A 24,851-nucleotide genomic window follows, 5' to 3' on the forward strand; every position below is an offset into this window, starting at 1 on the left:
GGCCGAGTGAAAAGTTCACAGCATGAAACAACAGAGTGGAGTGATTCAGTCACACTGACAGTTTCTGACAGTAAGTCATGTTTGCTTTAAGCTGTTTGAACACTTTGTAAAATGTGTTTCTGTTCATATAGACTGAGATTATTATTCTTTGTATAAACTGAGCTCACTGTTCAGAGACTGTACTACATGTTCACTGAGAGAAAATCTTTGTTGAACAGATGAACCCCGTCCTGTCCTCACTGTGTCTCCATCATGGCTGAGTCCTGGAGCCTCAGTAACTCTGAACTGTGCAATTGAACATCCGTTTGCAGGATGGAGCTTCTACTGGTATAAAGCTGTTCCTGATCTATCAGAGAAATCCTCCAGTTATGAGCTGCTACCTGATGGCAGAAAGACTGTAGAGAACTCCTACATCATTCATGAACAGATATCCACAGCAGGATATGTGTGCAGAGCTGGAAGAGGAGACGCAGAATATCACACTTATTACAGTCAACCAAAGTTTCTCTGGTCTGCAGGTCAGTTTGTTTCTCTCTGTCCTTTCAATAAGCTCATGTTAGCTCATCATTTTTATTCACCAGGATTTAGACCATTAAAATCTCATCTCCATGACAACCATTTATCTCCGTTTATATTAAAACTCCCCAAAAGAACAAATGAACTGAATGTTTTCCTTTCTCTCTGTGATCAAACCAAACTGAATTTCTTCGTTTCCTTTTCTTATTTTTCAGTTTTTATGTAATGTGATAACATGAAAAACAAAAGACATCTATGAGAGTTTAAATGTTTTGATATTTAAACTCATGTTACTGTTTGTACTGATTATTTTTACTTAGTGCACAGACAGGATTTACACAGTTAAGACTCTTTGTTTGGTGCTCAGGTAGGTGTTCAGATAAAAAAGTCAAATATAGTGTCAATGGAAAATTGTATTTAGTAGTCAGTATAATCTTTTAGTGATATAAGTTTGCTTATGGTAGGATGCTGTTTGTAGTTATTTGGTAGTGACAGGATGTGTGATTTTTTTTAGCAGGCTTGGTTCACCCCCACATCCTGGGAGCATGGGAGAGGTCGTACCTTGTTTTATTGTTTTAACGTAGCTATGTCTGTTTTAGTCTAAGTGCTTTAACTGCTGGACTTCCTCACTGTGCCATCTAGGGTGGGGGAGACTACCCTCTTTATGACCAAGGATGTACCTTTTGTGCTTTCATGTTATATGAACCTTTGATCAACACACACACACCACACACACACACACCACACACACACATACGCTCAATGGAGTATAAATAAAGACCGGGGCAGTTCTCTCACTGGAGTCTCTTAGAGTGGAGGCTGCCCTTGCTAGCAAGAAGTTCTGTGTGTTTCTCTTCTCTGAGTCTTTACTGAAGAAGTGTCTTAGAACATTTTCCCTAACATATAGTTAATAAAGAAACAAAGATGTCAGCAGGCAGGTTAACAGCTCTGACAAATACAAGACAAACACTGACTACAGATGGACGCTAGAAGAAGACGTCACAAATAACAGCTGCTGTTATTGTTCATTTAAAATATACTTCAAAGGTTTTTAGTTTTGGTCCTGCTGCTGCAAAATATCTCACTGTAGAAGGAATCTGTGAAACAGACAATATCACAGAATTATGACAGAAACATTACAGCAAATGACTGAAGTGTGTTCAGAGTGATCTGTATCAGGTGGATGATGCTGAGAGTGATGACTCAAAGCTCATGATGTCACATGACGTGTACCAAGCTCTACATGAGCTGCCAGCAGATAAAGCATGTGGGTTAGATCATCTTAAACATGTCAGTATTCGGCTCCTTTGTTTTCCACTGATTTGACTGTCTGTGTGATTCAGGGCTTGTTGTCAGACTCAGTGTTGTCTCACCAAACAAACACTTTATCATATTGAACTATTAAATTTGATCTTCAAAACAAAAGCTTCAAACAAACAAATATTTTCACTGTGATCTTTTGAATCCTAACATCTGTGAGCTTTGTCTCTTCACTGCATGTTGTTTCCAGATGTTCATTCAGCAGCGTCTCTCACAGTGAGTCCTGACAGAGTGCAACACTTCACCTCTGACTCTGTCTCACTGACCTGTGAGGGAAACTTCACTGAGTGGAGAGTGAGGAAGTTCTCTGAGGACGGCCGACTCTCTGACTGTAGGAGAATGACTGGATCCACATGTAACATCTACACATCAAAGTCAGATACTGGAGTGTACTGGTGTGAGTCTGGATCAGGAGAGTTCAGCAGTGCAGTCAACATCACTGTACAGAGTATGTTATTATACATTTACTTCTTGGATCTGAATGATTTAGACGTCACATGAACATTTGTCTCAGCTTTGCTGTATGTGAAGTAATTCTATGTGGCAACACAAACAAAACTGAGAATTTCAGACAATTTCAGGCAACGAAGCATCAAAATATTCTTGGTTGTTGGTCTAATTTCTCTTCATCCTTTCATAATCCAGTTTGTCATAATTTGCCAACAGTATTTTATATTTTCTCTGTCAGAATAAAACTCAACAAAGCTCAACATCTCTGTCGTCACATTAGATGAACCTTTAATGTCTCAATTCAGAGAAATTTGGGAAACACATCATGCAAAATAACACAAACATACAAACATTTACAATTTCACCTTCAACCATTCAATAATGTCACCGTCAATAATTTGACTCCTGCAGGAAACATCCCAACTATATTTCCAGTCCTCATAATCACTCAGAAAACCAGGTCTGCATGTAGATCATGAGACACGACTCACAGCTTTTTCTAAAAGTGTGCACCAGCTGGTCTGACTGAAACAATTGTGTGTGATTGTTTCACAGATGATGTTTCTATCCTGGTGAGTCCTGTTCATCCTGTGACTGAGGGAGCTTCTGTTAGTCTGAGCTGCAGTTTGAGAACACAAAAAATACTTTCCAATGTGTTTTTCTATCACAATGACAAACTTATTCAAAATGATCCCCGAGGGGAGCTGAAGATCTCTGCAGTGTCAAAGTCTGATGAAGGTTTCTACAAGTGTCAGTACTCAGGAAGAGAGTCAGCACAGAGCTGGATGTCAGTTAAAGGTGAGCAGGATCAAAACAGTGTGTCTTTCTGTAAATGAGTTTCATGACTGAGAAATAACATCATATTATCTCTTTTAATGTTTGAAGCCACCTGGATCTATTTTGTCAGAACTTTTATAAAACTATTATATAATATCTCTATATTGTCAGGTTTAATATTGTTGTGGTTCAGGACTCATGTGTGGGACTCAGGTGAAAACAGCAGAGGAAGTAATGAGTGAAAGTTTCTTTATCAAACAAAGGATAATTTATTTAACACAACAGATTGTGAGCTTTGACTCAGTCAACAAGAACAAAACATAAATGAACTTAAAATTAATGAGCGAGTCCTACAAAAACATCTTAACTGAGGTGAGAGAGACAGGCCAGAGGAGCGGACATAACAGTGTGAGGGCGGCAGATCTGTGGGAGAGGAGAGAGCAGTTAGGGCAGGAAATCTGAGAGAATGTGACAAGACAGAGAGTGTTCATAAAGTGGCTGCAACAATGCCTTACTTGGAGTCCAGACTAGCTGGGTTTAGTGGATGAAGGCAGAGGTCTGTGGAAACTGCTGAACGATGGGCAGGCAGGCAAGTGACGAAGAGGCTCTGAGGGGGCAGCAGTGGTGGTGAATAGGGGGGTAATGATCCAAGGTGGCAGGCGTCTGACTGGAGGTGAATGATGGCATGAAAACGAATCTTGAAGCAGGAAGAAACTGAAACAAGGGGAAAATCTGTTAGCATACAAACCTTATTTTCCTAGAAAGGATCCCAGCAGACCTGCCTGGTTACCTCACTGACGAGCTGCAGTCATGTTAACTATCCATTAACATTTGGCTTACAACCACCGAGGTCTTCAAGGTCAACTTTATGACTAAAAAGAAATCCTTATAACATAGAAACTATGATTCTTACAAAGGTGTTGTGTCTTGTCAACATATAGAAAATACTGTATAAAGATTTAAATTATAATTTGTTTGACCTCTGACCTCACTTTTACATTTCACATCTGCTCTTGTTGTCATGTTGAAACAAATCTGCCTTTGGACTTATTTTTACTGAACTACAAACTTCTCACAGTACAAATAAAACAAAATAAATACACTGAAAATACAATATTGTTCCTTTAAAAGTAAATGCTGTCAACAGAGTGAGCTGCCGTAGCAGAGATTTGTGCTCTCAGAGTTCTTCTTTTACACTTTATTAATAATTAATTGTTGTTTGTTGTTGCAGTAACTGTGTCAGGAGCTGACAGCTCTTCATCTCCTGTGTGGTTGATGGTTGGACTGGTTTGTGGAGTCTCTCTCATTATTATTCTCCTGCTCTTGTTGTATCGCTGCAGACAGTCCAAGTGTAAGAGCCTCTTCTTTTCATGCTGTATTAGAGAGTTTATTTACTACATACACTTTAATTATTCACACATATACATGTATTCTGATCTCATGACACAAAATATCAGTGGAACAATTTATACATGACAAACATGTGTAATAACATTTGTCTCTTTCACAGATTCCTGCTTCACCAGGTTGGTAAAATACTTTTTATTATTATTTTAAACAAACATCAGTTACTTTTGAGTTTATTGTGTTTATTTCCTGTTTTAGGTCGATCCAGTCTGAGAGTCACAGTCCGGGCTCCTCCACAAATCATGGAGTCAACCAGAATGAAACTCATGTGTACGGCTCTCTTCAACATGGTCAGCATTGAAAAACAGTCTTTATTATCATTATTAATATTTACTTTTATTAAACCTCCATTAGCATGAACATTTAATAGGTTCAGTTTGAGTTCACGAGTTTTTCAAAGAACATTTAAAGATCTTACAGTCCTGGTTTTGACTCACACAGTGTTTCTGTGTTTGCTCTGATCTTTAGTGTAACTGTGATAAAATGATTAATGTGAGCCTGGCTTGTTTTTTCTTTAGGTACTGCTGACCTCTATGAATCAGTCACACAAGTGACAAACAGAAATGGTACAGTATATGTGCTGAAAATCACAGAGCAGTTAGAGATGAAACTTGTTTTGGATTTAATGAAACTAATTTCATGTGACATGTTTTTACAAACCTGTAAATAAAATATGAACATTTCAGGATAGTTTTACAGAGTTTATTTACTACATTCACTTTAATTATTCAAACATTCATTCTGATCTGATGACACAAAATATCAGTGAAACATTTAAACATAATAATTGTAATTGAAAGAATCTGAACAGTCTGATGAAGAAGACCAGCTCTGTTCTGGGACGTCCTCATGACCCAGTGGAGGCAGTCAGTGACAGGATGGTGGCTCAGCTGTCACCCCTGTTAGATAACACCTCCCACCCCACGCAGGTCACTCTGACAGCACTGAGCAGCTCCTGCAGTGACAGGCTGCTGCACCCACAGTGTGAAGGAGAGATTTAGGAGATCTTTCCTTCCAGCTGCTGTCAGACTCTACAACATACATCATCATGTGAAAGCACACATGCACACACTGGTGTCTGTAAATATCTCAATGTGCAATACTCTATACCTGCTGCTACTAACATCCATCGACTACACGAGGAAATGCTTCCATTTCCAGCTGGTACAACAGAATTGAAATTCTCTACTTTTTGTGGTGTGCATTATTATTCATACTTTGTGATATATTATATTATTTAGTTTAGTCAGTTACTGTTCTTACTGTCTTTGAGCCACTGTGACCACTTGGTTTCCTCTGAGATTAATAAAGTATTCTTATCTTATCTTACAGATTCCTGCTTCACCAGGTTGGTAAAATACTTTTTATTATTATTTTAAACAAACATCAGTTACTTTTGAGTTTATTGCTGTCACGTCTGCCGTGGCAGATGAGTGGAGGCTGAGAATTAGGACCTAAGATGCAGGCAGCTGAGATGCAAATGAGTTTTATTCATGAAGTGGTGAAACAAACAGAAACAGCAAAGGCAAAATGGCGATGCAGGGAGACACGGGGGACGACACAGAATGATGCAGGGAAAGAACACAGACGAACCAGCAACAAGCACACGAGGACACACACTATAAATACACACAGAGGGAAACGTGGAATAGCAAACAGGAGGCAGACACAGCTGAACCAAATTGAACTGACGAGACAGGGGAAAACATAAACTGAACACACTAACAGAAGACATGGATCTTCACAATAAAACAGGAAATGCACAGAGACACGGTACAGACACTAAACAGAGGAAACACAGAAACCAAACTCTAGGAACTAAAAAGTCTAAACCCCAGTACACAATCAGAACAAACACAATATCATAATAATGAAAAACACAAACCGTTGGGTCAAAAGACCGAGGACCATGACAATTGTGTTTATTTCCTGTTTTAGGTCGATCCAGTCTGAGAGTCACAGTCTGGGCTCCTCCACAAATCATGGAGTCAACCAGAATGAAACTCATGTGTACGGCTCTCTTCAGCATGGTCAGTATTTAAACCATCTTTATTATCATTATTTATATTGACTTTTAGTGGGGAAAGGCTAATTGATCAATCTAAATTGCCCATAGGTGTGAATGTGGGAGTGAATGTGAGCACGAATGGTTGTCTGTCCCTGTGTGTGAGCCCTGCGACAGACTGGCGACCTGTCCAGGATGTAGCCTGCCTCTCGACCTATGACAGCTGGGATAGGCTCCAGCGCCCCTGAAAAGGATAAGCAGAAGCGAATGGATGGATGGATACTGACTTTTATTAAACCTCCATTAACACGAACATTTATCAGGTTCAGTTTGTGTTCAGCAGTTTTTTAAAGAACATTTAAAGATCTTACAGTCCTGGTTTTGACTCACACAGTGTTTCTGTTTTTGCTCTGATCTTTAGTGTAACTGTAATAAAATGATTAATGTGAGCCTGGCTTGTTTTTTTCTTTAGGTACTGCTGACCTCTATGAATCAGTCACACAAGTGAAAAACAGAAATGGTACAGTATATGTGCTGAAAAGCACAGAGCAGTTAGAGATTAAACTTATTTTTAATTTAATGAATCTAATTTCATGTTATATGTTTTAACAATCCTGTAAATAAAAATATGAACATTTCAGGATCAGATGAATACGATGACATCACCTCCTCTCTTATTGAGTTTAAAGATCTTAGAACTGAGAGTGAGTACACCAAAGTTAATTTTATAAAAAGAAAACCTGGTTTGGAAAGATTTTTAATTAGTATGAAATTAATTTTGGGTGGACTTATTAATATAAGTTAGGTCCGGCGGCATTTTTCTCATGTTAGGAAACAGACATTTATTCAAATGTATTATTTTGTTCTTTTCACCTTTTTAAATCTGTGTATTTAGTGAGATGGGAAAACAGTTAAACACCAAACAAATGAAGAATAAAAACACATGTTCGTTGTTCTTTGCAAGCTACATGTTTACTGTACAAGCCAAAGTAATCTATTACTGGCATTATTAGCATGACAACACATTACAGTGATATCAAAGTGCCACTGCACTAAGAACCAATTATTAGTCTGAACCAAAGCTAAGTGGATAATAAAGCTGTATTTTACTCTGATCACTTCCTTCAACATTAAACTGGTCACTTGGATATTTCTGATCAAACTGAACAAAGCATGAGCTTACATGAGCTTAAGTATTCATACCTGTTGAACTTCTACACATTTTGACACCTTTTTTAAACTGAGATTTTCTCTGATAGACCAACACAACGTAGCACATAATTGTGAAGTGGTATGAAAATGATACATGGTTTTAAAAAGTGTGGCGTGCATTTGTTTTCAGCCACCTGTACTCTGATATCCCTCATTAAAATCCAGTGCATTCATTTACCTTCAGAAGTCACCTATTTAGCTGCTCTGTGGAGGCCTCAGTGGTTTGTTAGAGAACATTAGTGAACAAACAGCATCATGATGACCAAGGAACTCACCAGACAGGTCAGGGATAAAGTTGGAGATAAGTTTAAAGCAGGGTTAGGTAATAAAAAAATATCCCAAGCTTTGAACATCTCAAGGAGTATTGTTCAATCCATCATCCAAAAATGGAAAAAGCATGCTACAACTGCAAACCCAGGGTGATCTCTAAAACCTGCAGGACACCAGCCGACCCCTGGTTTAGATCAAAGAATATTCTTGTGTTAGAATGGCTCAGTCAAAGTCCAGACCTAAATCCCACTGAGCATCTGTGGCAAGACTTGAAAAATTGCTGTTCACAGTCTGGCTGAGCTTGAGCCATTTTGCAACAAATAATTGGCAAACATTTCAGTCTGTAGATGTGCAAAGCTGGTAAAGACTTGCAGCTGTAAATGCAGCGAGCAGTGTCTCTACAAAGTATTGATGAAGGTGGGTTGAAAACAAATGCATGCCACACTTTTCAGAGTTTTATTTGCTTAAAATTTTGAAAACCATGTATCATTTTCATACCACTTCACAGTTCTGCACTATTTGTGTTGGTCTATCACAGAACATCCCAGTAAAAACATTTAAGTTGGCGCTTGTAAGGTGACAAAATGTATAAACGTTCAAAGGGTATGATACTTTTTCAAGTCACTGTCAGTTCCCAGGAGAGGTCTTAATGTTTTTTTACTGATACAGAAGAAGATAGAGAAGTGTTTCAGCTTCACATGTTTTGCAAAAAAAATCTTTACAACACAGAACAAATTACAAATGATAAGTTATGTGTCTGAGGCCAGATGTTTACATGAAAGTAAAACCAGATGGTTTCCTCGTCCACACAGATACAGAGTCTGTCTGCGCCTTCTAAACAAATCCTATAAGGTACAGTAACATTACACACCTGTAAAGACTCAAACACAAAACAGAACTTCACTTTGCATCAAGGGGAGACAATGCTTTTATAATAAACTTTATTGTTCTTCAACACAGGTGGGACAGACACAGGGGCAGCCAGTGACCCCTCACACACGTCCTTATGCTGATATCCAGGCAGGTTCTCAGTGTTTGTAGCTGCTGATTTATGCAGCAAACATTTCCACAGTCCTCTGCAGCAGATTATAGAAACACTTCTTCTCTGAGCTCACGACAGAAGATCTACAGCTGGGACACTGTTAAGTGGTTCTGCGTGAAAAATAGTTAAATATTTACTCAAACATGTTCTTGTATGTAAAGCAGGTTCAAATGCATGAAATTACATTTGTCCTTTATAGTGGACATTAAAAAACACCACATGTATAAATGATAATTTACATCTTAGAGCCCTGCTCTCAAACACTGACTCAGATGTAACTGTCTGTGAAACTGGATTTAAGAAATAAGAACTTAAAGTTCACAAAACATGTCAAACAGACTCTCCTTCATGAAGTCCTCGTTCATAAAGTGCTTCACAGACCTGAACATTACAGCTAACAGCTGGATTTTCCTGTGTCAGTGCAGCTAACCAAACAGCGCAGAACCTCTTACTGCTAAAGAGACAGACGGTGAAAGCAGACAGTATATCCTCCGTTTTAACATAAAACTCATTGTTGCAGCTGACAGCAGCACAACAGTGACCCCATTAAACTGATGTTTAGTTTTAGTGTCCTTATTTTCACTGAGTTATTGGTTCTGCTATTAGTTACTTAGCATAAACTGATGTGAGTCTTTTGACTGAAATGAGCCAACTGACCTGGTGATGTGATGCTCTGTACTGACAGAAGATGGCGCTGAACATCTTTTTATAACTCTAAGCACTTATTTCTTAAATTAAGCTTCACAGTCAGAGTTACATCTGTGTCAGTTTTTGAGAGCTGGGCTCCATGATGTACATCAGCATTTATACATGTAGTGTTTCATGTCCCCTTTAATGCTGAACACCTGATGTGACATTTCCACACATTAATTCTGCTCAGTACCTGATTGTTTTCCATGTTTTACATCCTCCATCTTCCAGTTTTTGTGATTTGGTTCATGTAAACATTTCTGATGGTTTTATTTTCATCAAAATATTTTAATTTGCACTTAAGTTTGAACTCTTAGAGATTACACTCACTTTGTTTTCACAGACTTGTGACCATGACACAAAACTACAGACAGAAGTGGATAAAATCTCAGTGTTACTGGTTTTAGAAATGCTTTACGATAATAAAAAAATACATCATTTAGAGTCAAAATATCTTAAATGGTAACAAATATAACTGTTATCTTCGGGTTAGTCACAGTCAAATCATCATCTGCATCAATGAATGTCAGTGAGGTGTCCTGAAAGTCGTCACGTCTCCTGTTCAGTGACCGTCTCTGAGAATCACTCTCCTCTCAATCAAATCACTTTTCTTCTGTTTATCCTCTGAGTTGCTCTTTGATGGTTATGAATCATCGCTCTTCTTTAAACTGTGAAGTCGTTGCTGTTCTTGGGAGACATTTCTCTTTTGTTCTGGTATCAAATTGCTTCGTGTTTGCTGAGCTTCACCATCTTTCTGGTCACCTGTCAAACTGTTGCTCATGTTTCCAGAGCAGCTTTTCTTCTGCTCAGACTGCATGTGTGTGTGTGTGTTTCCAGCTATACCATACATAGACACGCGACCTTTCAATGAACTTAAACCGTGTGTATGAGGTATGCAGAAAAGCAGAAACAAGCACCTTGCTAAACTATAAAAACAGGAACTTGTAATAGGTCATGTCTCAAACAAACATTTAAAGGTGTGAAGTCTTGCACTTTAGAAGAAACAGAACATGGTGCTTTCCTAATGTATAACATAGCTCATCTCTGGACTAAGCTGCACTCTAAATAAAGAAAGCACATTTTGTCAGCACAGACACAGATAAAGGAAATAGTAGAAGGTTTAAAATAAATCCTCTGACTGTCTGGCTTCTTCATAATTATAGCCATATTAGGACAGATAAAGGCAATGATTATATATCTATATATTTTAGCACAAATGACAATATAAAAAATATCAATGCCAACAGAATCTGCCTGTTTAGTTTTTCTGTTCATTTGTCCAGACTGACACTTCTTTTGCTCTAAGAAATAAGAACACAATGATCGGGACGGTGTAAGCTACAACCCTATAATCACTTTCTGTCACCGACCTCTCAGCTAAACCTGTGTAGAGTCATCCAATAATAACAACTGGGGTTGCCACGATTCGTTGACTAGTCACGATCAGGTCAGCTAGTGTTCAACACAAAAACAAGAAGAAGCCGTCTCCAGTATCATTGATGTGTCCAAATTCAGGGGCTGCATCCTTTGCAGGCTGCATTTGTAGGTCGATAACGTTACAGCAACGCAACGAAGACTGTCCAACCTCGAAGACTCCTCCAAATGTGTCCTTTTCCTTAGATTGAAAGGATGGGTCGGGTGTATTCTTTGTGGCCCGATCTAACCCAGAATTCATAGTGCGGCCCAGCCAATTCTAGTTTCCAACAATGGCGGCAGCTACTTTGTTTTAATATTACTCTTTCTTGGTCACAAAATAAATGCTTAAGATATTTTCAGTCGAGAATGTAGCTGTGTAAACTTCAAATATCTGCTCGATTTATCAGGACATTACATATTTGCAAAAGTGCAAAAGTGTTGCGATCTACCCTCATTCATGTTGTGTGTTCTGTCTGCCTGTGTAAGTTTATTTTGTATTTTACTTCAGCCAGTTTTCTGTTTTGTCGTCCAGCATTAAAGCTGTATTTAAGTTCACCTTTTGCTTCCATCTGTGTGCATTTTGGGTGCCACCGGAAGTAGCATATGCTAAGGTGCACATAGTCTTTTCGCATTACCTCAGTAAGACCATGTGAAAATGAAAACAAATCATCCTGGGTGAACTTAGACACATTTGTTCCCCTTTTGTTAAGACAGAAAAACGCAGCACACAAAAATACTGCAAAAGGACGGTCGCCTTATATACATGGTGTATAAACTCAAAATGCACTTTTCACTTAAAAATTAAGATGAGAACAAATCAACTTGTTAGAGATATTCTTCTCCTGTTGACCCCCCCCCCCCCCCCCCCCCCCCCCAAATAAATAAATTATCAGATATTGATGCTTCTTTCCTGTGTGATAGAAAATAGGAGACTGATGTTTGTTTTTTAAGTTAATTCCCAATAAAACTGTTTTGTTGCTAACTACATTGCTGTCTGTATTATTGCTGAAGTCCTAAATGATCACCTTTAAAGTGTTTGTGCTAATGACATCATGTACAGTCAGACAGGCATGGAGAACAGCACTGACTGGGAGGCTTTGAACAGATCACATAGTTCAATTCAACATATAAGACTTTAAGAATGCACAAGCATCTACTTAAAATCTATTTAATTTATCATCTATGATATTATTATGTGCAATTCCAATGTACTTTGTTCATCTCCCTTAAATAAACAGGCAGCCTTAAAGTATGAAATATTCATATACAAACACACATAAATGTGTGAACTGTCTCAGTGGCTGATTGTGCCCCACAGGCCTCAGTGTGAGCTTGAACACATTTATAATGTCTAAGTAGTTTAATGTGTCGGTGGTGACGATAAACACATTTTGAATGAAAGCCGGGGAACTTTGGTAGCACAGAAACAAGTGGCTATTCTTTGTGAGCATATGGATCAGTCATATTACCATTATTTCACCCAAAGGCACCAAGTTAATACTTAAAAAAGCTGCAGAAATACACACAAATATAAACAGTACTTGGTGACAACTTTGCTTTTAGCCTTTAACCCTCTGGGGTCCAGGGTATAACTGGCTGTTTTTGACTACTTTTGATTCGGCCTCTATATTTCACCTTTAAAAACTGTTTATCTTGCCAATCTGTTATTTACCCATTTTGATATAATGTATCAGCACAATTTATCTAAATTCAGACAAAGTGATATTTTTGACTGTAAAAACCAAAAGCATGTTTAACGAATCATTTTCATAACTTGAAATGCAAATACAAATTGTACATTTTTAAAAAATATGCACAAGTTTTGCAAACAACAAAGTTATATGGTACTATTTACCTAAAAATGCAGCCAAGGCTCAGACGTTTTTTATATAACCATTTAAAACTGTTTACAGAACAATCAGGTGTTCTGCATCAAATAAAAAGGCACACAAATTATTTATGCAACTCCAAAAAATTGTTTGTGTCACTATAATACAGATGAGAACAGCACAGGGATAAATCCTGCAGGTCTGACAGCAGGTGTGTCAATCAGCATTTACACTGCAGTCTGCCTTTGGTGGCTTTAAGACAGCAACTGTGACATTCACTAGTAGAACTGACACACAAAACAAAACAACGACTACACTACACACTAACTACACAAGACAACAAACTAACTTGAGACTCCAAACACAGTAAACATCACAAAGCTCTCACCAGTGTTGACTAACGCGTTACAGTAACTACGTTATTATTGTGGTAACGAGCACGGTAACTAGTTATTATGCCAAAATCAGGAACGTGTCAATCGTTACTGGGATTTAGATAGGCTCGTTACTTCGTGTGGTGGCTATCATGGAGCCTCCACAGACTGAGTACCATTAGCAAGTGGTGGAGGCCAGCAGGTGAGGCAGGAGGAGCAGAGACCCGAGGCGGTGAACTGAACTTCAGGTAAGAAGTTATGACCTGCAGTCTATCTGGGTCAGATATAAACCAAGTTTAGGTGGAGTTTATTTTCGTTATGCTGACCTTTTCGTACTGGGTACTAGCTAGCATGATGGAGTTTCTATACAGCTGGGTGGTGCTATGATGTTACTGATGTTGGACTTTATTTTGTTCATAAGGTTAATTAGTAGAGTTGCCAACTGTCCCCTAAAAAACTGAATCATCTCGTATTCAGAGAAAATATTACGCGTTTCGTATTGAGGTGAAAAGGAACAGTTTGTCCCGTACTTCAGCTACAATGAAAAAGCTGGAGTTATTCTGTGTCTTGGTTACAGTAACTAAACTAAGTACAACAATCCAGCAAAGCCTAAAGCTCAGCCACCACCTTAAGCATCGGATGAGGATGATGAGCAGCAGTTGCTTTGGCTAAAGGCAGGAACCTGGAATGGTGCACCACCCAGGTGGAGAGGACAGCAGGAGAGAGAGAGAGAGGACCAACAACAGCACTGACAGGAAGTCAGAGAGGACTGGAGGACCATGACATCTGTTTGTGTATGAAATTTAAAGGCATTAAGATCAAACCGCAAAAATGACAATGCAGAATAGCTACAGTGCCGATATGTGTGTGAAGGGTTGTTGGTGGTTACTGTCTGTTCTGCCACAGGTTTATTTTTAATCTACTGAACGGCCTCATTTTCGTCTCGACCACATGCAAAAGAGGAAATGCAGCCTGTGGTTTGAGACAATAGTTTTGTGTGTAGCAGTGTCTTATTTTAAGCCATCAGTATCCAGCAAACATAAGGTCCTAAAGCACACTGCACTTTATTGTCCTCTTCATACCCTGATGAGGACAATACTTTATAATATTAACATGTCAGTAACATGTGAAACTTTAATGACTGAGACCATGAACATATGCAGAAAGTGTTTAGACTCTGACCTGTAGATCAGACTGTGACAGGAAGGATCACTTCTCAAAATGATGGAAAATATTGTGTAAACATTGTTATTTGTATAACTGCAAGTTCACACGGAGCTGCAGTCTTATGTGCACCATCTCTGCACTGAAACAAACCTCAATGATCTTTTGTTGTTTCGTTCATCAGCCTGCAGAGTTAAAATGAGGAAGAACATTTACTATAGAAACTGTGCTTTAACTGCTACATTAACTATTTACAGGTATTAAAGTAAAATAAAAAAAGATTACACATCTTTACTGTAACAGTGCCAGAGCTGACAGGTGGGGGGGAAGAAATTAGAAGAAGGAAAGAGATTTTTAAAAAAAAGAAAAAAGAGGAAATGACACAGAAAACAAACAGCACCTGAAAGAGAGCAGAGGGAAGACGGAGGACAGGGCCCAGAGCTGTGATCACATGCACATAATATACAAGGAGAAACAACCGTCCACATCAACCCACTGCTCTAAAACACTTCAAAAACTCTGGTGTGAATGTGGTGTCGTCTTATTCTTGTTATCAAACCTCAGTAAGTGTAAAGAGGAAGTGGAAGCTTGATCCAGTTATAAGTGAACTGTTCAATAGTGGTTTGTTGCAATGCTTTGTGCATTTTCTCAGCATGCTTTCAAGATTTAACCTGTGGCGTCCACATATGTGGACATCACATTTTGTCTTGTCTAGACCACAGTACTAAATTTTGCTCTACAAGGACCTGATATCCACTCACGAGGACATTATTCTGCCACTGTTCTATCAAATTTTCAATCGAATGTCCCCATATGTGGATATCAGGCCATTGTAGAGCAAAATCAAGTACAAAGTAATTCTTTGTTTTTACATTCATCAGGTGCCAATCAGCCCAAATAGCAAAGAGAAATAAAAATGCTATGAAAGAGTTCAGGTCTTCGGAGATTAAAGTTACTATGGCAACATGAGTAAAAATAAAGGTAAAAGTCTTTCAGGAATAATTATGATAAGATCCGTCTACAGTCATGCTGTAGGTAATACACCACAGTATCTTCTGATCTATTAGTCTACACATCACTGAATCATTTGGACAGATTAACATTTGTGGAATCACACAGTGTTTAAGTCTCACTTATTTATTTATGTTGACTGGAAAGTGTAAGTTGACACTTTTGTGATCTCAATAGAGATTTTGTGATGACCCACAGGTAAGTCTCTGTGTGCCTGTGATCAGTTATCTGTAACTCAGTTTTCTTCGTTTGTTACCATCGAGGCCTGAAACTATCAGCTTCATAATAAAGGTCACCTTTGTTTGGTACTCTGAGTCCTGCTTTGCAAGGGTGGCTGTAGCTCAGGCGGTAGGGCTGAACATCTACTGATCGGAGGGTTGCTGGTTCAATTCCTGGCTTCCCCTAGTCTGCTTATCACATATCCTTGGGTAAGATACTAACCCCAAATTGCTCTCCGAGGCATCCATCGGAGTATGAATATGTGTGTGAATGTTTGTCACAAAGCACTAAGAAAAATGTGCTAGTGTGAATGGGTGAATGCACAAGTTGGGAGTTCGCCTTGTAATCGGAAGGTTGCTGGTTTGTTCCTCGGCTCGGACAGTCTCGATCGTTGTGTCCTTGGGCAAGACACTTCACCCGTTGCCTACTGGTGGTGGTCAGAGGGCCCGGTGGCGCCAGTGTCCGGCAGCCTCGCCTCTGTCAGTGCGCCCCAGGGTGGCTGTGGCTACAATGTAGCTTGCCATCACCAGTGTGTGAATGGGTGGATGACTGGATATGTAAAGCGCTTTGGGGTCCTTAGGGACTAGTAAAGTGCTATATAAATACAGGCCATTTACAAGTTGTGTGAAGCACTCAGAAGAGTAAAATAAGTGCTGTATAAGAACCATTTAGCATGTGGGTCTGCTTTTTGAACTGACTCTGGACACAATCACATGATCTTGGTTGGTAACATGTGATGTTCAACACAAACATCATTATTACAGTGTTTCAATCATTGTTTCACATCAGTTTGTTTTATTTTATTGTGTTTACATGTAGTCAGAGGCTGAGGTCAGTGTGCATCTGCACATACATGTCAAAGCAAGACAAAGAACAGTCTGCAGAATAAATGAGTTCCTGCTTTACTTTGAAATGACAACAGATAATAAATATAACTTTGAATTTATCTATGAATTTAATTGTTCTTTAGTTGGTGAAACATAAAAGTCTTTAGTCTCACTTCAGCCACACACGGAGTCATTTCCTGTGTTTGGGTCTCCACCAAACTTAAAACCAGAATTTAACCACAAGGTGGAAACTTTCACAGGTCTGAGGTCAAAGGAGCCTTTTCACTATATTACTGCATGATGATGTTTCAGCTAAGAGTCGAATAAAATAAAGACATTTTAATGCAGCCTAAAGTAAGAATTTAATTTTAATTCTGCAGTTAAACAATTAAAAGGAGAAAAATGATTTAAAAAGGCTTTAGTGAAAATACAGGCACCAAAGTAGAAAAGCTGTTTTGGTATATTCACTCTCAGTGACTCCCAGTCTGCAGAGACCTGCCAGGAGACAAATATTAGTGGATATTGCAGCCAAAAAATACCCCAAACGGGCAAAACATACTTACATGAAGCAACACAACAACATTTTATATTATAGAAAAAGGAAACAACACAACAAAAGAAACAAGCTTCTATGTTTGCAGTGGACAGGAAATATAAACATGTCAACCAACTGCTGCGGTCAAAGCTACACGAGCTGTTTAAGTTTCATGTCAAAGGGCAGGAAGCACAGAGAGACCAATCAGAATAAGAGCCTGTAGAAAAACTCTTGTTGTATCTATATTAAACACAACTTCTCTTTATCTGCAAACTAAAACTGTTTGATTATCTGAGGATCAGAGTGCAGCAGGCTGGATGTGACGATGGGGCACTCTTTGCTCTGCATGATGGGCTTTTTCTGTAAGTACACGTCTGACATTGTTTGAACGGCAGCGATTAAAGAAAATGTTTCTGAGCTGTGAGAATTACAGTGAGTCACTGCTTTAACCTGTTTACCTGAGAGCTGGAACAAAGCAGACTTGTGATTCTTTAAGTGTTTAAATGTTTGATACACTGCTGCTTTTTGCATCACTTATAGTTGCACACTGTGTTACAACAGTTTGATTGTATAATGTCTGATGAGGTTTTATTGATTATTTTAGTGCTCAGTACTGTCATCTGTGGAAATGCTGAAGGTAAGAAATGATTATTTTCTTCCTGTTCATATATGTAGCTGTTATCTCCTATAATGTGCTCAATAATATCCTCCCTGTGTTTACATGTTATCTTCTGCACAGACTCAATGCTTCTATTCAGCCTGTGCAGTTAAACATAAATGGCTTCAGTAAGCGCTCCATGTGGAGACTGTGGCGTTCTTCAGAGCTTTTACTGATGTACCATTTGTACCACTTTCAGTCTGTAAAACTGTAACAACAAAACAGAGCAGGTACATTTAATCTCAGTGTAGATGCACACATGTCACATGACCAATGCACGATCATAACATTAACAATAAATGGACAAAGCCTGTCAAGTGACGTAAATACAAATACTACATGCTGACATGTTTTATGCTAACAGGCAAAACAAAGCACTAACAGTTAGCTTACAGTAGTAATGTAACAAACTTCACAGACCCACAAGAAGGACAGAGCACTAATATGTAGAAACAATCCATCATCTGCCCAAACTTATACTTTATCCCATCTCAAGAGCAGCAGATGCAGAACTATCACAGACACGGAGCTCTAGCCATTATTACTCGGCACTTCCTCCATTTAACCACTAGATGGCGGACTTTGACATGAGCAGACCAGGAAGAAGCAGATGAATAAATGCGACCCGTCATATAACAAAGTTGAAACAAACTAAATTTCAGGAATAACCTGAGGGACAAAATATTTTATATGATACAGCTCACACTCCACTGCATTTATTGGTTAAAATACTAAAATGATCATATCAAGAGTGCAACCATGTGAGCAGATGTTTCTCTCAGCCGATACACAAACTTTATATTTACTAGAGTTTGTTGCCGTGAAACTGACTGATTTCCTTTTCATGAGTATTTATCTGTCCATCCTCACACATCACAGTTTTGATTCACAAGATGCTGATGAACTGGAGGATCAATCTAATGTATTACAGCACAGCGTGATGAGTTTAGGGTAAATGCAGGTAACTCAAATCTGAAAACAGACTCAACCACAGATCAGCCAGTTAAAGTCCTGCCTGAAGACTTTAATCAGTCTTATTATGAATTTTTACTCTCAGTTATTTATAGTGTCATGGTGTGCTGTCTGCCTCAGTGTCCTCTTGAAAAAACCTCTGAAAGTTGTTCAAGTCATAAATGAATAAGACTTCACAAGAGTAACAAGTAAAACAAACTGGACAAAGTGCCATTGATATAGATTTATTCATTTGTCACTGTCATGGTCTTTCATCATTTTAGTCTGAGTGCTTCTTCCTCATCTTTGTTTAGCCTTTTAAAAAAAACATTTCCTCTTTAATTTAAAGGTTTGTTTTCTTTCATCCTTTGTGTTATTTTTCTTCCTCTTTTATGATTTTCCTGTTTGTTTTTAACTGTTTCTCATTCCCAGTCATGTTTAAATAGTTCTGCTGTGTCTTGTCAGTCTTTGTCAGAGCATCTGTGAACACTCACGTGTGTTCATCTCTTAGTTGTTTCTATTGACAGTTTATTTATTTCTAGTTTTACAATTTGATTCTTTGTATGTTTCCATTTTTAGACTATTTAGATATTAAAGTTCAGTTTTATTAAGTGTGCCTATGCCAAAAGGCACACTTATTACTATTGCTCGGATTTATTATTATTATTATTATTATTATTATTATTATTATTATTATTATTATTATTATTATTATTATTATTATTATTATTATTATTTTCCTTCCTTCTTCCACTAAAAGGACCACAATAATAGCCTCATATTTGTCTAAGTTACAGAACTTAAAGTCAAGGCCACTCTGACAGCAGACAGCACAACCACACCAGCAGGGGGCAGTGTGACACTGACCTGTGAGGTGAATTACTCTGTTCAGAAAAACCTCATCTGAAAATGAGATCATCTCTTTTAGCTCTAAGAGTGCAATCTCTGTCTCTGATGGAGGCATCTACACCTGCAGAGGAAGGAGAAGAAACACGAATTTAGTCACAACTAAAAGCGATTCAGTCATTATTCAGGAAACTAATGAGTTTAAAAAAATGTTGAGAATTGAAAAAGGTCTTCTCCAAATTGTAATGGAACTCAATATTCAGTAATCACCAGCACTTAAACCACTAAATCTGTCAAATTATGAATTATTAGGCTCAGTGCATCGTTTCACCTTTGTTCAGTCTTCAGATCACTTACATTTTTTAGAGTGATTTAAAAAACAGTTTGTGCTCCTTTCCTGGTTACTGAACCTTTACTCTTAGTTTTTCTTTGCCAGTTTTGACTTTGGTGCCACATAAAAACTTTGTATTTCACATTTTATGAACAGTTTATGAGAGCAGAGCAGCCTCCAGCTTTGAATCCATCACTGGAGGTTTAACAACATTGTTAGGAAACAACAGCTAACTGATGACTCATTGATTATATGTTCATAAATGTGTAATATGTAAATGTAAAGATTTAGAAAAAAAAGCAAATACTGGAATATAAAGATTATTGAATCACTTGGTTTAATTTATTTTTTAAAATGTATTGTTGATTTTCAAAGTCAAAATTATCAGTCTGCTTATGAAATATTTTTATTTGATCAGTTTTGATCAAAATAAGAATAAAAAAATAAAGTCTTTAAAGACAAAGACACTATTTTACATCTTATGTCCTCACACCTGGATTCATTGGTACCACAGAGACCACCTTAATATTGCAAACCATGCCAATCCTAAAAATAATAATGCTGTGCAGACATGGATAAATATTCTGCATAGATGTACTCTTTTTTAATTTTTTTAAATTTTGTACAAGACCCATGACATGTGTACAAACCATTCATTATTATTATTTTTTTTTTTAATGATTGAAATTTAAATTCTTATCTATAAAATGGTGCAGAAGACATTTTTACTGCTTAAAGGTTTGTAATTATGCTATTAAATAGTGGCAAATATAACCTAAATAATTCTTTGGATATACATTTTTAAACAAAGTAAAACAAATTAAAATGTGTCTCTGTGCTGAGACCTGGTGGAACTCAAAAAGGTTTTAATTCTTTCAGCTGACTGAAAGCTCTCACCACCTGCAACAGTCACAGGCAGCTTCCTGCAGGAACCTGGTCACAGCAGAGGTCTTGCATCTATTTGAACCCTTTTATATGCCAACACCTCACTGCTGATATTTATGGCAGCTCTGAACTATAATTATTTATGGTGGATCTGTCTCCTCTTGTGCTTGTTTATCATCCCCTCAAGCTAAACAAGGATTTTATTTCCACCCTTTTCTTTGGAATCAGCACTCTAACTCTTTTTATGTTTGCTGCCCATCAAACTCCTATAAAACACCCTTCCAACAGATGGCATTAAAAAAAAGTTTTACAGTCCATTTAAAAGTTTTGCTAGACTGCTGTGATGACATAAAATCATGGTTGGCAATTCATTTCTGGAATGTAAACAATCAAAGAACAGATTGTATTTTCAAATCTCCTGACCCTCGTTTTGTTCTTAAGTGTAACCTTGTTCCTCTGAAAAAGTTCAGACCTCCCTTTGTAAAAACTCTGGGGGTGATCTTTGATGACAGTTCCTCATTTGAGAAATAAATAAATTCAGTTGTAGAAGCCAGACTCTGCCTCCTGAGGGCCTTTGCAAAAATGATAGACGTTTTGTCATCTGCTCAGTTTGAGAAAGTAACTCATGCATTTATTTCATCCAGGCTAGTGTAATATGCTTTATTTTGGTAGCAGTCAGGCTATAATGATTGTTTAGTCTCTGATCTTTTAACTAAACAAACTCCAAACAGAACTCTAAGGTCAGCTGATAAGTTGCTTCTGATCATGAAAATAGGAAGGGAGAGGCAGATTTTCTTCTTTGTTGAAAAAACAAAACAAAACTAACACTATGAAACATAATCATTTAAAAGTACCGTGTGAAGCAAACATTATTTTGTGGTGATAGGTTAATAATTTTCTGGCTCCCAGTATGTTTTAGAACTCACTTCAACATTTTATTGATTGCTTTGAAAGAGCGTCATCAGTGTTCTGGCTCTCCACGCTGATTTTAACCTCAAAGTAAAATTAAAGCAGAAAAATCTGTGAGTTTTAGAATATAAATAAAATATAACTTTACAAAGTAAATTCGAATACATTTAATATTAAAATGTTGTGTTAAAGTGTGAAAGCTATAAGTTGTTTTATTGTGACTTTGTTTTGATGTTCAGTCTCCAAACTGTCTGTGAATCAGCTGTTTTGCAGTAACTCTCCTCTTATGTTATAAACAGCAGAGTTTTCATGTTTCTCTCCTAACTGGATCATTCTTATGTGAACAGTTCCCAGTAAGCCCACTGTGACCCTGCAGCCACCCTGGACTCAGATATACAGCGGTGAGACAGTCACTGTCAGATGTGAGATTCAGGAAGTTGAAGGAGCTCAGTGGACGTATGAATGGAGACCTAACAAGTTAAACACACCTCCAACATCCAATGAATACAGAATCACAGTTACTGAGTCTGACAGTGGATTGTACAGCTGCCGGGGCAGAAGGGGGTATTTGTTAACAGAGTGGAGTGAAACCATCACACTGACTGTATCATGTAAGTTGGAGATGTTTCATCCAGATTATCTGTTTTATTAAAATAAGTGAAAAATGGGTTTTTCTTACAGCTTTGTAGCTTTTTCATTCCTGCTTATGAATAAAAGACATCACTGTCAAAAGACTGGAAATAAAAATGCATCTGTTCACAACTTGCTCTGGTGTTGAATCTCTTCCCCTCACTCAGGTTTCTGTTGCTCGCTGTGGTTACACTGATTGGCTGTCACTGGTACATTTGACAAAGGAACAATACACCAAAAACAGAAGTACAAAATAACAAAAATGTATTTAATCCTGCTCAAACTCATTTAGGAAGAATTTTCAAATGTGCAAAATACAATCAGATCATATAAACCTGGGTTATTTTTGGATTACTGATCAATAAACTCAGTCATGTTTCAAATTAATTATTTGAACTGTCCATGTATGTAATGAATTGTAAAAACACAAAGGCAAATATAAAAAACTAACCCTGTGCTGATCAAAACAGAAATACAGAATATTATGTGTGACACAGTTTGTTTCATCTTAACTAGGGTTTCATGATATTTGATCATTTACATATTTCCATCTTTAAATTGTTCTGATTCAGTCATTTTTACTTTTATGTTCTTGTTCTAAACTGAACTGCAGTGAAACCAAAGGCTGAACTGAGAGCTGATAGGACAGCTGTTCCAGCAGGGGGCAGTGTGACCCTGACCTGCTCTGTGAGCCCATCATCATCATCATCATCACCATCATCATCATCATCATCATCATCATCATCATCATCTGGATGGAAATACTACTGGTACACAGATGGGAAATCTTATCAACCTGTGACAAATGGACAAATCAGTGTCTCAGAGGGAGGACGCTACAGCTGCAGAGGAGGAAGAGGAGAACCAGTTTACTACACAGAGGACAGTGAGTCAGCCTGGATTGACAAAATTGGTGAGTTCAAACTTTAAATTTCCCACAAAGCACTACATCTGATGGTAACTGAACCTTTTGTCATTCATGTGTTTTTATTGTACTTTCTTGAACATGAACAGTCTCAAACAGGCCTGTTGTGACTCTGTATCCAAACTGGTCTGAGATATACGGAGGAGAGACGATCACTGTCAGATGTGAGATCCATGGAGGAGACACTGAGTGGAATTATGAGTGGGTAAAAAACAGCATCAGAAAACTTCCAAATCAAAATGAATACAGGATTATTTCTGCTTCATCATCCAACAGTGGAAACTATCGCTGTAAGGGCAGAGTGAAAAGTTCACAGCATGAAACAACAGAGTGGAGTGATTCAGTCACACTGACAGTTTTTCACAGTAAGTTGAAGATGTTTCATCCAGATTATCTGTTTTATTAAAATAAGTGAAAACACTTGTTTCTCTTAAAGCTTTGCAGCTGTTTCTTTCGTGCTTTTGAATGAAATGTTTGTTTTTATTCTCCGGTCATCTTCTTGTTGCACTGGAGACATTTACAGATAGCTAAAACTAGAATCTCAGTTCACACGAGCACTTTACAACTAGCAGCCCTAAAATAACAGACCAAAGAGCAGAACTTTGTTTATGGGGAACAGAAAACTGAAATATAGAAAAACCTTCCAGTGCACATTAATTTATAATCAATGTCATAGAATAATATAAATAAAAGTAAAAGTCACTCACTAGACCTGCAGAGTGGCTGGTTAGGAATAGTCAGTAACACAGTGCAACACCAACACAATGAATGGAATTACAACACTGAACGCACAAAATCAGCTGTTCACAGATTTACAGAGAGAACCTTCCACAGTCACAGTCTGGTGTGGAATCAGTTCTTGGATTAAATCCTCTGTGTGTTGCAGTAACAGAGATTATGGTGGAGTCGTATCACAGTTCAGAAGTGTGAGTCAGTTTCCTGATCTCTGGAATATGAGTTGATCCAGCAGGAACAGAAGACTTTAGTGGAAGTTCACATCTCCTAGGCGTGGATCACCATCGAGGTTCAACAGTCTCAGGTTTCAGCGCCAAGATCTGCACTCGGCTAATAAACCTGATCTGTTTTGCAACACAAACACTGGAGTCTTGTCCCAGCATTCCTAACAGCTCAGCTGGAAATCACATCCAAACTGCTCCCTCCCTGTAATGTCAGCGGTGATGTTCACTGTGATTATTATTGTGGCCTAAAGACATCTGTGCAACAGGAAATGTCAGCTTCCACAGCAAAGGAATATAAAACACACATACTAGGTCTCATCTTAGCTATCAGAGGCTTCAACATCAGATTTAGTAAAGAACACAAGGACATAACGTGCTAACTGACACCAAAGCAAACCAACTGTGGCTCACCAAATCCTCATTCAAACTGCATCAAACAGATTTTATCCACAAGGACTGAAGTTGGACACCATCACTGTGAAAGACTGGAAATAAAAATGCATCTGTTCACAACTTGCTTTGTTGTTGAATCTCTTCCCCTCACTCAGGTTTCTGTTGCTCGCTGTGGTTACACTGATTGGCTGTCACTGGTACATGTGATAAAGGAACAATACACCAAAAACAGAAGTACAAAATAACACCAATGAAATGATAACTGCTCACATTCATTTAGAAGCGATTCTCAGATGTTCA

At 38.0% G+C, this 24,851-nt stretch overlaps 2 protein-coding genes across 2 annotated transcripts in view; both read left to right on the forward strand.

Moving 5' to 3' along the window:
- Window positions 1–24,851, forward strand: part of LOC146674910 (obscurin-like) — a 77,500-nt gene that overhangs the window by 42,626 nt on the left and 10,023 nt on the right. The window contains exons 4-5 of the mRNA XM_085398949.1: window positions 219–518; window positions 2,027–2,284. Coding sequence (XP_085255075.1) covers window positions 219–518; window positions 2,027–2,284 — 558 coding nt within the window. The remainder of the gene's footprint in view (window positions 1–218; window positions 519–2,026; window positions 2,285–24,851) is intronic.
- On the forward strand, window positions 3,641–23,605 carry LOC146674913 (high affinity immunoglobulin gamma Fc receptor I-like). Its single transcript, XM_085385329.1, has 8 exons — window positions 3,641–3,690; window positions 4,669–4,760; window positions 5,803–5,818; window positions 6,409–6,500; window positions 7,117–7,179; window positions 21,992–22,253; window positions 22,883–23,187; window positions 23,289–23,605. The coding sequence occupies exons 1-8, from the start codon at window positions 3,641–3,643 to the stop codon at window positions 23,603–23,605; spliced, it is 1,197 nt and encodes a 398-aa protein (XP_085241455.1).

The sequence above is a fragment of the Rhamphochromis longiceps genome, linkage group LG3, assembly GCF_057381845.1.
Source record: "Rhamphochromis longiceps isolate RC_006_pf linkage group LG3, R_longiceps_female_GT1.1, whole genome shotgun sequence".
In the NCBI taxonomy this organism is placed as follows: Eukaryota; Metazoa; Chordata; class Actinopteri; order Cichliformes; family Cichlidae; genus Rhamphochromis; species Rhamphochromis longiceps.

Excerpts from the sequence above, each read along its gene's own strand:
- LOC146674913 (XM_085385329.1), top strand. The coding sequence starts at position 3,641 with ATGGGCAGGCAGGCAAGTGACGAAGAGGCTCTGAGGGGGCAGCAGTGG. Across the intron at positions 6,501-7,116 it reads GTACGGCTCTCTTCAGCATG|GATCAGATGAATACGATGAC; the intron begins GTCAGTATTTAA and ends TGAACATTTCAG. Across the intron at positions 7,180-21,991 it reads TAAAGATCTTAGAACTGAGA|TTCCCAGTAAGCCCACTGTG; the intron begins GTGAGTACACCA and ends TTATGTGAACAG.